Source organism: Cajanus cajan, chromosome 5 (assembly GCF_000230855.2).
Source record: "Cajanus cajan strain Asha chromosome 5, NIPB_CcT2T_4, whole genome shotgun sequence".
In the NCBI taxonomy this organism is placed as follows: domain Eukaryota; kingdom Viridiplantae; phylum Streptophyta; class Magnoliopsida; order Fabales; family Fabaceae; genus Cajanus; species Cajanus cajan.
The window spans coordinates 47,114,825-47,130,364 of NC_138521.1; the positions used below are offsets into that span (position 1 = coordinate 47,114,825).

A 15,540-nucleotide genomic window follows, 5' to 3' on the forward strand; every position below is an offset into this window, starting at 1 on the left:
CTCCTAACAGAGAAGTTGTAGAGCTATGTCTTGTCTTTTTAGGGACACCAAGAATGTCCAATTCCAAGTTTGGGAGAACTAGATATGGCATGTGCTAGACAATATGTCAAAATGGACAAAAATTACAAAAATTAACAAGAATTTAGAATTGAAACCAAAATAGTTCAATAAAAAATGTCTTCTCCCCACTAACTCCTTTTCTCTCCTCGTTGTGCCTCCTTCTTGCCTCACCCTCCCCCCAGATATGTTGTCTCGATTTGAAATTGTTTGCACCTTTACCCACAAAGAAAACCACACACGTTTAAAACAACTAGCCAACAACCACAAATTTAGAAGAAGGAGCAAAAAGAGGAAAAAGAGGACATGTACAACACAACAAAGACATAAAGAGTGCAACAAGAGATAAGATAGCTTTGTTAGAGAAAACGCAACACATTAAGACAAAAGTCGATGAAAGAGAAGTAAGAACAATGAGAGACAAAGAGAAAAAAGGGAGTCTACAGAATTTTAACACGATATACTACATGTATCATTGATTAATTGGTGTAGTATATCATTTTCTACATTGATAACAACTTTTTTTTATATAAGCCAAATAATTGAAATTAAAGAGAGTACAAAGGGTACTTCAACCCATTACAAAAATACCATATGTGATATGTGTACTATGCACAACTGAAAATATTGTCTCAAATTAGGTACTTAAGCTAGTCCATTTATGAAGCTACTACATATGAAATATAGAACAATTGTAAATCATCAAATGACCCTTTCAGCAAATTATTCCATATTTGTCTAATATAAGCCTCTAGAATGTAATGGTGTGATTACCAAGTCTCTAATTGGATAAAAGAAAGTAAAAAGCTTAGATTGGGACAACAACAACACCAAAACCCAAATATAAACATAAATAAGAGCAACCAGAAGCTTGAACCAAAAATAATATTGCCCTTCTGATCCATAACTTGACAAGGGAAACAGGAATACCAAAACCCAAAATATAGCCATAAATATATCCAACCCACATCTTTGAAAGAGAAATTGCAAAACTAGATTTCTCCAATAGCTGCATTTACCACTTGAATACAGTTACCTAGGTAAGGCAAGCTACTGGATTCATACACCAAGAAGCAAAGTCATACCTAAAATCTTTATGCCTTGTCCTTAACCAGTTCTAGGTTCTAATTTAACCAATCTACCATCTCCAACGCAGATAATTGAGTGGAAGAAAAGATCAATTCATTCTTAGTCAGCCACATTACTCATATGATAGCTAATCAAATAGATATCAAACAATCATTTTTCTGATAATTACAAAAAGAAAGACCAGAAAATTGTTCAAATTACATTGCACAATTATTATGCATAATTGTGTTGACTCCTAACCAGTTAAAACATTCCATCCGAACTCAATAAAATACATGACACTCAAAAAACATATGTGATCTAGTCATCACTAACTATTACATAAATTATGTTAGAATTAATATAATAACACAAATTATGTTACAATTAATATAATAACATGACGTAATATCTTATTTTTAGACCAGTGTCATCATCAAATATCCTCTCCCCATCGCGTTATTGTCTTCTTTCATTGTGCTTCATTGCATAAAAATCACTTCAGTCGTAACATGTCTCCACCTCAGTTCGAAAATTCGATCAAGTGTTATATTAATAAAAAGGTGTATTTGTAAACTTTACAAAAAAAAAAAAAAAAAAAAAAAACACAAAATGTATTACAAAAGTGTGAGGGGGGACGGGGAGCAATAATTTTGTACGGTACTTCTTGAATTACAGTCGCATATTAATTGAAGTTAAGAAATTTTCCGCAAACACTATAGTAACTATTTAAACTAGGAATAATAGCTATTTAAATATATTTTTCCTCATAATATACCTTTTTCTGTTTTGGTCTTTATAAAATTATTTTTTAAAAATAGCTCTCAAAAGTTTTAAATTTTCATTTTAGTCATTGTTATTTTATTTCAATCCTAATAATATATATTTGTTTTTCATTTTAGTTCCTATAATATTTTGAGTAAGTCACTTTGAGAAAAACTTAGTAGGTACTAAAAGAAAATTATTCACATTTATGAAAACAAAAATAAAAAATATTACAAGTACTAAAAGAAAATAGCAAGAACTAATAAATAAATTTTACAAGACTTGATTTCAAAAAATATACATGAACCGAAACAGAAAATAATATATTAGAGGGATGAAAACTACCTTTAAGTCCTTTTATATTTGACTGAAAAAATAGTTAATTTTTTTCTCTGTTTTTTCTCCGATTAAACAATCAAAATATATATTGTTGATCAACATTTTATGTAGGGGTGGGTATGCGGATCGGTCCGGCCCGTTTAAGGTCCGGTCCGCGAAGTCTGCATTTTTAACGGGTCGGATAAATCCGGTCCGCAAAATAAATGGACTTAAATCTTCAAGTCCGTATCCGGCCCATGAAGCCCGCGGATAAACGGATAAGTCCGCGGGCCCAATTAAATCTAAATTGTTTAAATGAATATTGATTCAGATTTTGAATTTTTTTTCCTTTATTTAACCTATGAAAACATGAGGAAAAAAAAAAATAAAATGATATAAATATACTTCTAATAATAACATCAAACATTGTAAATAATAAATCAAAGTCTTAAATAACAAAGTTTACACATTCTAAATTTCTAATAGAAATATTTAAGTCTCAATGCCTTTAAAATTTAAAGTCCAAGCATACCAATTATTAACCAAATATTAAAGCCTTACTATCTTAAAACTTTAAAAGTCTTAATACACAACCAAACAAATATAAAACATTTGTAAGTCCAAGTACATCAAAATCTAAATACTTTAAAACATCAAAGTCTTAATTAATATCTTAAAAACAAACATAAAATATTTGTAAGTCCAATTACATCTATCAAATATAATCAAGCATCTTCAATAATAAAATTTGAGTCCACATTTAAACGGGTAATCCGCGGGCTCGCGGATTAAATCCGCAAAATCCGCGGACTAAACGGGCCGGACCTAAAAAAGTCCGTATGATTATACGGATTAAAAAAAATGGGTCCGTTATCCGTGAAGTCTGCAGACTTACGGACCAGTCCGCGTACTCAAGTCCATATACCCGCCCCTAATTTTATGTAAACATGTTTTAAAAAAATATATGACACTTATGGAAAACTGGGCTAGTCTCCTCCTAGTACCCAAGAAAAAAGTGCAGACAGAATATTATAGGTTTTTTGGTAGGGTGGAAAACAGAGAAAGAAAAACGACAAAAAAACATAACAAACAAAAATGAGAATTTAGGGTGTAACGTGGCTATGGCCATTAAATTGGCCACAATAAGAGGACCCAAACCAGCTAGTGGTTGCTCAAAAACAAACATTTCATTTCATCCATCATCCACCTCTTCGCAATATATTATAGTTGTAGTTAATTAAATCCAATTTTCTTTTTAATTGGAATTTATTTGGTCAATAACTCAAATTTCTATTCATGTTTGAAGGCTTGTATGGTTAAATTATTTTTTTTATCCCTTCGACATATTTAATTTATTTAATTTTGTCTTTCTATTATTAAAAAGTTAAATTTACACCCTTAATTTTCTAAAATAATGTAATGTGGGACTATCTAATTACGAATAACACTTCTTTTTTGTGTAGCAATACGTATCATTTTTTCGTTGTTTCACGTATGGTGTGTGTCGAAGGAGTTAACGACATTACTTAATTGAAAAGAAAAAAAAAACACATTATATTGTTTTAGAAAATTAAGCGATTAAATTGAATCTTTTAATAATAAGGGAATAAAATTACATTTAATCTTAAATTATTTAACACTTTGATTTTATTATTGCTATAAAGTTGTATAATAGTATATTATGCCAACTTTTAATTGACGTGTGCAAGAAAATTTAAATCATTTTTATTCAAATTATAAAATCCAATCTATTTTAAAAAAAATTAAATCAATTTATTTTATAAAATTGATTTGATTAATTGATACACTTTTTTTAAAATAATTCAGTTTAATTTATTTTTGAAAAAAATTGATTTATATATAAATAAAAAAATGAATAATTTCACTGAATCAATTTAATTTTAAAAAATATTTAATCAACTATTTCAAAAATCGAATCAATTCACTTTACTGAAAAAAATTCAATTAATTGATTCACTTTATAAAAGAAATAGTTTGATTCTGTTTAAATTTTTCAAAAATTCGATTCATGAAATCTTTACGTTTTTCTTCCTTTTTTTTTTTTTACAGCCTTTTAATGTTATATAAAAGAATAAAATTAAACTCAAGAGGAAACACGATAAAATAATAGAAATCAAAATTTAAATTGTAAACCAATTATTTATATATATTAAGAAAAGTTAAATGTGATATATATTTTTAAGAAACAAAACAAAATCATGGTTTTATTTTTATGGGCACGTGATGGTTGATTAATTGGTTCTGTGTCTCGACTAGACAGCAACAAGCATCCATCACGCAACAGACCTTGAATGTACCGTACTCATGCTTGCATGTGCTTCTGTACCTTATTACGTTCACTGTCTCCGAGAAAATCGATTGCTACACCTCCAAATAAGTGAACAACACTTGCTTGATGCTTCACTTAAATTAGGCCTGACCATCGGTCGGCCACGGTCCGTTTCGGACCAAAATTCTTAAAATCATCCGAAACCGATTAAGAAAAATCAGGAGCCATTTTTGACCGACGAAGAACTCGGGTTTTAGCGGGTTCAATCCGTGCGGGTTACGGGTTCATCGGATGGATTCATCGGTTTGAGAAGCTTCCTCTAGCGTCTCGTGCCGCCATCCTTCGTCACTCTTTGCCGGTCTCTGTTACTGCTTCATTTGGGGGAAATCACGGAGTTTCAGATCTCCACATCACCACCTTCATCAACCAGAACAGGGAGCTTCTCAGCGGCAATAGCCATGGCAGGAATAAGTTGAAGAAAAGAGGATGTTTACGGAGTGAAAAAGAAGAAGAAAGAAGACACTGTGAAGAAGAAGAAAGAAGCAGAAGAAAGAAGACGGAGTGAAGAAGAAGAGGAAAGAAGACGAAGTGAAGAAGAAGAAGAAAGAAGACGAAGTAAAAGAGACGGAGAAAATAAACGGTGAAGACGAACGGTCAGATTCGGGTGCATCGGATGAGAAAATTCTAACACCGAATCCGACCGTTAAAACCCGTTTGAACCCGAAATTTGCTTCAGAAAAAATCCTAAATACTTGAGAATTAATCCACTTCACCCGATCTGATCGTCGGTTTGGCCGGTTTCGGATCGGCCGGAAGTTTTTGCCCAGGCCTAACTTAAATCATGGATTAATCCTATTCATTCTTTTCTTGGATGAAGCCAAGTAAACTAGGGTTCGTGTTTTCATCACGTAATCCTATGACTAAATTACAACAACGCTGTCAAACTCACGTGTATTGTTATAGTAAATGTTAGATGGGGTTATTTTTTTTTTTAAAAGTAAAGTATTTCTTAGTAAAAAATTAAGCTTTATTTAAGTTTATTTATCTCAATAAATATATTTATTTGTAAAGAGACCGTGTGAAACCACTTAGAAGCAAAGAAGTTGAGTCTCAGAGAAGAAAATAATTTCCTACAAATCAGTACCTATAAGGTTTGCATTGCACATGCATGCAAGACTTTAAAACACTGATTAAGTCATGTTGTGAGAAATGGTAATTAAAGTGTTGTGTCATTTTTCTGTTCTTGGTCCAGTACAATACTTGCTAATTTTTCTGCTTCACTAGTCATCCGTTAATTTGGGTGTTTTAGGTCAATTATTAATTCAAGTTAAATCTACTCATGACTTTGACATATCAGACACTTGATTACATATGAGTGTCAATAGTATTTAATTTCCACCAATATTCTTAAAGTATCAACAATGTAATAAATATTTCCAAGGGACAAGTTTGTGACCAGCTTTTTGTTATGTTTTTCTTTTTGTCAAATTTTTAATAATTCTGCTTCCTGTTTCTATATATAAAATCTAATTATCTAATTTATTAATAAAAATTAAAAAATAGTTAATTTAGTTAATAATAATATATTTATTTTATTTATACATTTGTCTCTTAATTAACATTTATATCTCTTCTAACTAATTAGGATATATATACTATTTCTCTTTATTAATTAATATTCATCTTTCTTTTGATCAATTAGAATATATTTTTTAAAAATTATAATTAATTAGAGATATTTTAATTTAAAAATAATTAATATATATACATAGATAATAATATTATTTTATTTATTACGCAAAACTTATTTGGCAAAGGTAGAAATGGGAAGCATGATCATACATTTAGAGATTAAGAATGCAAAATTATTTTTAGCAACAGTGTTACCGTACATTACGAATCAAGGTTTTAAATTACCGTCACATTAATGATCATCGTTTCTTCACGATTCTTTATATTGCGAGAAATTGCAGACAAGTGTAATTAACAAAATTGCAACTGTAGTTGCACTGTAAATGTGGAAACTTCAAAAACCTTAACCTAATGACTGAAATTACGGTCACAAAACTTTTTTATAAAATTAATGTGGTGCTATTCTTTAAAAACAAATATTAATTAAAAATTTAAAAATATTAAACAAAAGTTGATGGAAACCAGCCATCATAAACTACCATGTTAAAGTAATTATGTAACCAATCAATTTTCAGTTTTGAAAAATTAACTTGCATACCACTAGTGTTGTACACTATGCACTGCCTCTTTACCACACTCGTACCAAAATAAATACAAATATTCATGTAGTATTTCACTATCACAAATATTTTAGTAGAAATTAATTTTTCATTTTGGTTAATGTGGGGTAATCGTGTACATGCCTTGGTGCAATGTGGAGAATGCGTTTTCTTAACAAAGGGAAAAATGACACTTGACACTACACCTACAAGAGCATATCCTTTGTGAGTTCTTCAAGCAAATCATCACTGATAATACATGCCATCTCTCTTTCCAATATATCAATCTGATCATTTATTAGCCGAGAACAGGATCCTATATCTTGCGCCACCAAACTATCAAGTGAATAAGATGTGTTTGATACAGAACATAAGGAAATACGAACAATGTCCCATACTAACTTTAGTAGTTCCTTTCCACATGGTGGAGGCTGCATGGAGGAATTGCATGGTTTCCTTCTGAATCTAGACAATGTCAAAGGTGGTCCAAGAACAATGGAGAGTGCCTCATTTAACAAATCAAGCAAAACCTTGTGCTCTAACTTGTTCTTATGTTGATCCTTTCTGGATCTTTCATTATCCTTGATCAGCTTCTTATGAGATTCTTCCACTTCTTCAAAAACTGAGTTGCCAATAGGCTTTGCATATGTGTCCCCTCTTAATAGAGATTTATCCCATGAACCAAAGTACAAACCAGAGGCAACAAGAAGATCTCTTACATAAGATTCTGCTGGATCATCCAATTGAACTAATTCAGACTCAACAGACTCCTGCTTTGTAATGAAGTCCTCGGAGTAATCAGAATCAAGTTGACTGAGTTGCCTCTTTAGCTCTGCCAAATAAACAATAAAGAGAACTATCAGACCAGGATTAGACATCTAAAAAATCAGTTATAGTGCAAGACATATAATTTAATTGTTTACAAGTTTGTAAGATTCATATGAATAATGATTTACTAAGCAAATGGTCTCCAAGCAAAAGAAGAAAGCATTTGAACTCTATTGTTAATCACTTAATCTCATTCTGTATAATACCAACCTAATGAATATTCAGTATCTAAATAGTGTGTTACCAGATTTCAGAAGCTATATCAAAATTGATCTAAGCCTAGAATGCATGTTGAATGCGGATAAAAGAGAGGGAAGGGGGAGGGGGGGGGGGACTTAAGTTTCTTATACAATTGCTATGACAGAAAATCATGTAGCCCTTGAAACAAGTTATCTAAGGATGAAATTTGAAGTGAATTTAACATGAGAATATCTTGCAAGAAGGATCACTATCCATTTGAAGAACAGACTAAAAGTCTATTTAGATACAAACTTAAAAGACCTTTTGAGAGTTTTTCTACTAGAAATAAAAACCTTTTCGGTAGAAAGCTCTCAAAAAAATTTTAACTTATACTCAAATTGGCTCTAAATGTTGTTTGTAGATTTAACTATATATGAACATGCAATAAAACAACAATGAGACGACATTGACATTCTTTTTATGAATGTGAAATCATTGAATCAAGCTTGAAAATTAAAATTGTCTCTCACCATTCAAACCAGAGCTAATATCTCTAAAAACCTTGGGAATAACAATATCTTCTAATGAAGATACATCTGGAGTTGATATTGGACTTGAATATTCAGCCTGTCTCCAATGTTCCTCATGAGCACAACTGCAAACAGATGCAGGACTAGGAGGTACCTCAGTGGAGTTCTCCTAAAAATCATACATGACATAAACTCTGATGATTAGATAACAACCATAAATGCAACATAATTGAAAACAGTGGTCATAGAAGAGAATGCTGAAAAATGTATATGACAAACTTACATGTCTCTCACCATATTTCATGAGAACAGTTGGTCCACTCTTGATATCTCTCAAAATGGGACCATATTCACTGCCATGTGATTCTACTATTGACTTAACCCTTTTTCCAAACAGCTTCCCTCTTAGACCAAGAGTATATTTAAAAGTGGAAAGTTTTTCTTTAATATTGAATCCATCTTTCTTCTTTTTAACATCCACCTGCATTTCAACATCTTCAAGCTTCCTCTGAATAAGAGCGCCTGTTAAAATGTGGCGGTCCTCTAGAAGAAGCCTCCCAAATGATGTTCCTGATGCAGGAGCAGACAAGGATCTTTCAAGGTTTCTAGGAGACAACTCCTTTTGGAACAATACGTTGTCATCTAATTTATGTCTATAGGAACCTGTTTGTAATTCTTTTCTCTTTTTCAAAATTCCCCACTGGCTCTTGTCATTTGCACACTTTACAGTATCTTGATTTAGCCTAATTGTGTCATTGTCTAAATAACAACCAACTTCAGGAATGTCCAAATGCAGTTCACTTCTTACAATATTTCTTAGCCTCTCTGAAAAGAATCTCCTGGTATCTATGTTGAAAATTTCTGGAGAACTTGGTCCGTTGAAGTGCATTTCACTTTTGTATGATCTTGTTGATTCTGAGCGAAGTAAATTTGGTTCAGCATCTCTTGTTAGACTTTCTCTGACCACTTTAGCATCAAGAGGTTTTTCATTGTAATCCTTTTTGGCTATTTTCCCTTGAAGTTCACATTTCAACCTCTCTCTCACTTCCTCAAGAAAATCTTCTATATCTTTTCCCCCTTGTAAAGTGCCTGAAAAATTGAAGCAATTATCTTCATGGTTGCAATTGCAAAACCTATCAGAACCAGGCTTCAAGATAACTATTGGAGTGGGAGAAGCACATATATCTAATCTGCTTCTTGATTTCATCATCAAAGACTGCTCAAAGTCTCTACTTAGTGTTTTACTTCTTGAAGGAAAGGATTCTTTTTTCTTAGTTGAGATTGGCTCCACGATATCATCATTGGGTATCTTTGTTTTGAATGAGTGGCTATCTGTCTTTGAACTTTCAATATGTTGCATCTTTTCCTTGCTCAGGTTTTCTTGATGAAGCATTTGCCTATAACCACCTCCTTTTTCGACAGCAATTGAACACTCCTTGAACCTTGCTTCTTGATATGCTTCAAATTCTTTCTTGAATATTTGGAGTTCCTCTTCCAGAGGATGTTCCCTTGGCCTTGGTTTTCCAAAATTCTGTCCCCATCCACCACCACCATCAATGTCTTGATAAAATGAATCAAGTTCCATGTAGCTAAAAGAATCCAATTTGGAGGAACCCCTTGCATTCATTCCTTTCTTTGGAAACTTCCTCTCAATATTTTCATATTTGCTTTCATCCAATGGAACAACAGATTTAGTCTCTAATGGTAATGGCATGGTGTCTATCCCCATCAACCTTGCCACAAGGCTTGGTGCTTTATTTCTGGTGCCTGATTGTTTTGATAACTCCTCATTGTTCAGCTTTTTCACTGAAGCCACATTTGAGTAACTAATATTCTTTGACCATCCATCATCTGCTTGACAAGAGTACTGAAAATTCACCAGAGCATATTCCATTTAAGAATGGTAAGATAAACATGTTATATACGCAAGGTAAATGAAACATGTTATGAAATGATGGTGGTGCCTTGAAAGTTGAAACCCTTAACATGTAAAGGATAGTGAAGAGAAACTTACTGATATTTCTCCTTCTGGATAGTGGACCTGAGATGATTCAACTTTCAGCTCCATGCTATGTCCAGAAGTTATCAGGTCTACATGACACTCAGTATGATAAGTTGATAACAAATCAGAATTAACCTCACAAAATCTACCAGAGGAGGGACAAAACAGAACTTTTAAAACAAAATAATAACGATAACAATTGTAATTATAATTATAATAATGATGAACTCTCAGCAAGATATCTTCGAAAATGCAACAAACTAAGTAGCATTGATATTTAGACGCTTCATACCATTTTACACAGTTAATAAACTTCAAATCATTAACTAATACAAAACTTGATAAACGAATAGTCACTTGAAGCTTTCCTAAGAAATCAGTCAAAAAATGCTGAATTTAACTCCCTTAAAGACTATGTAACCCAAGGTCTATCGTAGAAAGAGTTAAGTCTCTCTTCAATATATAAAACAACACTTACCACCATTATGGTTCTTATGGGAATGGACTTTCTTGGCCATCCTACCCGGATTGAACTCAAACATGTGCAATAAGCCTCCCATACAGTCGAAGGGTCTACCAGAACTCTCTCATGTCATGACTTTCAGGGTTCATGTCTCAACCAATCAAAATTTCTGGAACCAGATCCCTTCCTTTCACACCCTGAATCGCCACAAGTTACTGGGAACCAATTGAAGATCATTATATAACAGAAAAAATCAGAGAATCTTAAAATTAAGGCTTTGCTAGGATAAAACTTCTTAATAATTAAATACTTATAGGAGAATAAAATGATAAGATATAGGGAATTAATTTTCCTATAAGTTAAAATTAGCTTAGTTGAGAAGTTAAATCAGCTTTTGGAGAAGCAAAACAAGAGAGTTTTTATAAATTAACACATGCACAAGTCAATATTAACTTATAGGAGAAGCTGAAGTCATGTTATCCTCTTATTTACTTTTCCAATAAGAATTTATTGAGAAGTTTAGCCAAATAAGACATAAATAAAATCTATTAAGCTGTAAGATCCAAATTACATTTGATACAGACAAGTTACTGTTTTTTCACAGAAATTAAGTAAAAGTATTAACCAAACAATTCCTTCAAACTAGAGCAGATAATCCTATTTGTAAATGTTGGATGCTACGATGCTCCATATCCAAAAGGTGCAGCTTTTGAATGATATTATAATTGGACGACTAACGTTGCTAACTTAAGAATATGTAAAACATAATGGAGAAATCTTATCAATAAAAACATTATAGTAAAGGAAGCAAAAGAAAACTGACCAATGTTTTCCCAGATTTAGATGAAATGATAGAGTTTGAAGATTGATTTAAATAGGCCTATTAGAAAAATCAGAAAACTTTTGACTTTCATGCCTACCGAGAAGAGAAAGAGGATCATTAGTCAACTAAGAAGCTCAAAAAATCAATGACTTCAAAATCCATTCATGGAAAAGCGAATCAGAGCAAGAGAAAACCAAGTTTCTAACAAAATGCTGGAAAGCGAGAACAGAAGCACCAAAATCTCTGAACCTTAAAATTCCAGCACAAGTTAGAGTTTACTGTAAACAAAACAGTTTCTTAAAAAGATTGTTCCATACTTTTATCAGAAGTTTCAGAACCATAAACATCGTAAAGAACAAATGATTCCTTCACTAAACACTTCAATGCATGGTTACAAAAAAAGTTAGAACCAGAGAACATGTTACATCAACAATTCAACATATATGAATCATATACATACCAATGAGCAGAACCAGAACAAACACCGTATCCACCAAAATGAACTTCAGCTATGAATCAATTCATGCTTTACAAAAACAAGAAGATGGGTGTGCTTGAAAAGCATCAAAGCTTCAAACTTGATACAAAAATTGAAAAGGGTGGAGCAAAACTAGCAAATCCGGAATGAAGGGAGAGAGAGAGAAGTATGTGGGTGTGTGTGTCATTGAAAAGTGGAAACTTCTGAACTGGGATTTTGTATTAAGAAAGAAAGAGAGCCAACGATGAAAGCTTCATTGAAAAAGTATTGATAATGAGTTAATAATGATGACGACAAAGGAAAAAGCTACTATATTCATAGGGTAGCAAAAGGGAACAAGTCCTCTAATTCCATTGCTGGAAGTGAATGAATGAATGAAAGCGAAGGTTCCCTCTCTGCTATTTAGTTAATTGCTTAATCATTCTCACATTTTTCATTCTTTTTCTTTCTTTTTCGATAAATCTGCTGTCAGTCATGCTGTACTATAGAACAATAGCTCACCTATTTTTTTTGTTTTGGTCTAGTGATTAGACTCGTGGCCTTGTGTTTTTCTTAATTCACATCACTTTTCTTGTGAATTTTGTGATATCCATGTGAGTGAAATGTTTTTGCCGAATCATGAAAGTGAATTAATTGAACTAAACAGTTTACTACAATAAATAATTTTGAGATATATATTAGGAGGGAAATGAAATCTTAAAAAGTCACTGATTGAGGGAGTGAAATCCGGAAAATTCAACCCAATGAAATCTTAATTCACATCACTTTTCAATTTTTTATTGTCATATAAAATGCTTAGTAATGTTAAATCTCGCAAACATAAATTTTTCATTATCAATTTTGAAATATTGTATTAATCATCTTCAAAAGAAAAAGATGCCTATAATATTGGACAATCACATATTATTAAGACTATTTGGATCCAGATTTAAAAATGTATTTTTTAAAAAAAATTATTAAAAATACTCTTTATTTTTAATAAAGAAATTCTATCAAATACTTATTATTTGTATTCAAACGATTTTAATGCTTAATGAATGAAACATACATTTTTGAGAAAAAAATAATAGTTGAATCCTTATCAGCTAAGTTAAGTATCCATAGCAGCGATAGCTTAATCACGTAAAGGAAAAGGAAAAACGAGAGGTTGATGAGAATAGAAAGTCAAAGAAAAGAGAGAGTGATGATAAATTTTCACATGAGTTATAGAATATTATTATGGAATAAAAATTGGAATCATATGATTGCATTTGAGATCACGTAAGTACCAGCTCAGAGGTGTGTGGTTTTGCAGTTGTACGCGCACGACGCCTCCATTTGGCGCTAGATATCATGTCACTTTTGAAACTTTCGTTTTATTTATTTGTCTTGTGCTCCTCTTAGGGGCGTTTCTTTATTGTATTGATCCCAGAATATTTAGAAATATGTTTAAGTTAGATTTATAATAATTAAATAAAAATTTAAAGTTGAAAGGAAAATTATAGTTTAATTAAAAACTTATTTTTCATATTTTTATAGAAATATAATTCTCACATCTCTCATTATTAAGATAAAAATAACTTAAATCATGATATAATAAAGGATAGATCCAGAAACATATTAAAGACAATTAGATTTTTTTTTTATTTCTTCATAATTATTCAAATATTTAACTTTAAATAATGTAATGCATTAATTAAAGTTCAGATCCACTATAAATATATTTTTCAAATAATTTCATACCGAAATATATTTTATATTTACTAATATATAAACAAGATTGTGACTGAGACAAGTCAATAAGTAATGTATTTAAAATTGGATTGATCATTGAATTAGTTTTAATATTAGTTCAAGATTAACTATTCAACCGTGATTGAATCGTGATGAAACTAATATTAATAAAATACTAATAATTATTATTATTATATAACATTAGTATTAAATAAATATAATATTACAGTTTTATAATACAAAAAATTAAAATAAAATATTATTTATAAATTTTTAATATTTAATATATACGTGAAATTTTAAAGTATATATAATATAATATAATATTTAAGCTTAAGTTTTAATAAAATATAATGTTTATTAATAATAATAAATTACATCTAGAATAAAAAGTATCGAATTAATATAATATAAACCATAAAAAATAATGATATTAAAAATTATAAATTAACATAAATGATTAAATTATATTTATGAAATAAGTACTAAAATTAAGTTATTATAATTTATATTTTTCTTAAAAATATTTTAAATTAAATTTTGAAATTTAAAAAATAAATTTTTTAATTGATCAAGTTCAAACTAATTTGACCAATTTTTATTTATTGATTCTACTAGTTTTTCACTGGTTCAATACAGAGTGGTTCTCCAAACTTATCGAACTAATTTAAGATTGGTTCCCGATCAAATCAATTCGACAAGCCAATTCGATTCAATTTTCAAAACTGTTAATAAGACATTGTCTTAGCCCCACACCAAGTTCTTAATTTATACTCGTGTGTTAAAATAATTAATTTAACTTAAAAAAATTAAGTAATATATTTTATTATATGATTTATAATTAATTACTTAGTGTGTAAGATTATATAATTATTTAAAAAAATATATTATCTACATAGATTTTATTATAAGATAGTTAGTTTAAAAATTTTATTATAGTTTAAAAATATATATAATATTTGCTTTTGAATTTCAATAACAACTTCTTTTTAAATGAATACAAAGATTAAACTTCATAAAAATAGTAGATGTATATAAAAAAAATATTAACAAAAATGATATGATAATTAAGATCATAAGAATATCTGGTTAAAGATTAATTCTTTTAGTTCTTGAAAAAATATATTTTTCTAATTTTTATTTTGTATAAATATCAAATCAATTTATTAATTTATTCACAATATATATATATAAAATAAAATATGAAATTACTTTGAAAATTTTTATTTGAATTTCAATAAATAAAATTTTGAAAGAAATATTTTATTAATTTTATATTAATGATCGTAACTTTTTTTCTCTAACTTGAAATTACTAAAAAAAACATTAACAAAACAAATTAGTGTTCCATTAGAAATCTTAAACTATATTAAAAAAATAATTATTATACTCAATTAATATTTTTATTGTTTAAATATTAAAGAATAAAAAATTATTAATTATGTGATATCATTCTACCTCAAAATATTTTAATAAAGTATATATTAATAAAATAACACAGAATAAAAACTCTCATTCATTGGTAAAAGGATTCAAATCCCTTATTATAAAACTCAAATATTATTCCATAAACAAAATTAAGCTCTCAATAATAGATACAAATCATTTTTGCAAGTTCTCAAAACGAAATTTAATAAATAAAAAAAAGTAAATATAATAAAAAAAAAAGTTCTAAAGTACAAAACATTGTTCCCATAATCAAATGTGAACAATAGGAAAACATAAACTAGTCTTCGAGCCTGTCTCACACTAATCAATTTAGAACCGAAGCCTATTCTTCATCTCAATACGCTC

At 29.9% G+C, this 15,540-nt stretch overlaps 1 protein-coding gene across 1 annotated transcript; it reads right to left on the reverse strand.

Moving 5' to 3' along the window:
• Positions 1-6,778: 6,778 nt before the first annotated feature.
• LOC109791722 (uncharacterized) lies at positions 6,779-12,507 on the reverse strand. Its single transcript, XM_020351055.3, has 6 exons — positions 12,016-12,507; positions 10,748-10,947; positions 10,282-10,358; positions 8,551-10,134; positions 8,268-8,436; positions 6,779-7,561 (listed from the first exon to the last, which is right to left on the reverse strand). Exons 2-6 carry the CDS (start codon positions 10,827-10,829, stop codon positions 6,936-6,938), a joined length of 2,538 nt encoding a protein of 845 aa, XP_020206644.2. The 5' UTR covers positions 10,830-10,947; positions 12,016-12,507; the 3' UTR covers positions 6,779-6,935.
• Between the last annotated feature and the right edge of the window lie 3,033 nt (positions 12,508-15,540).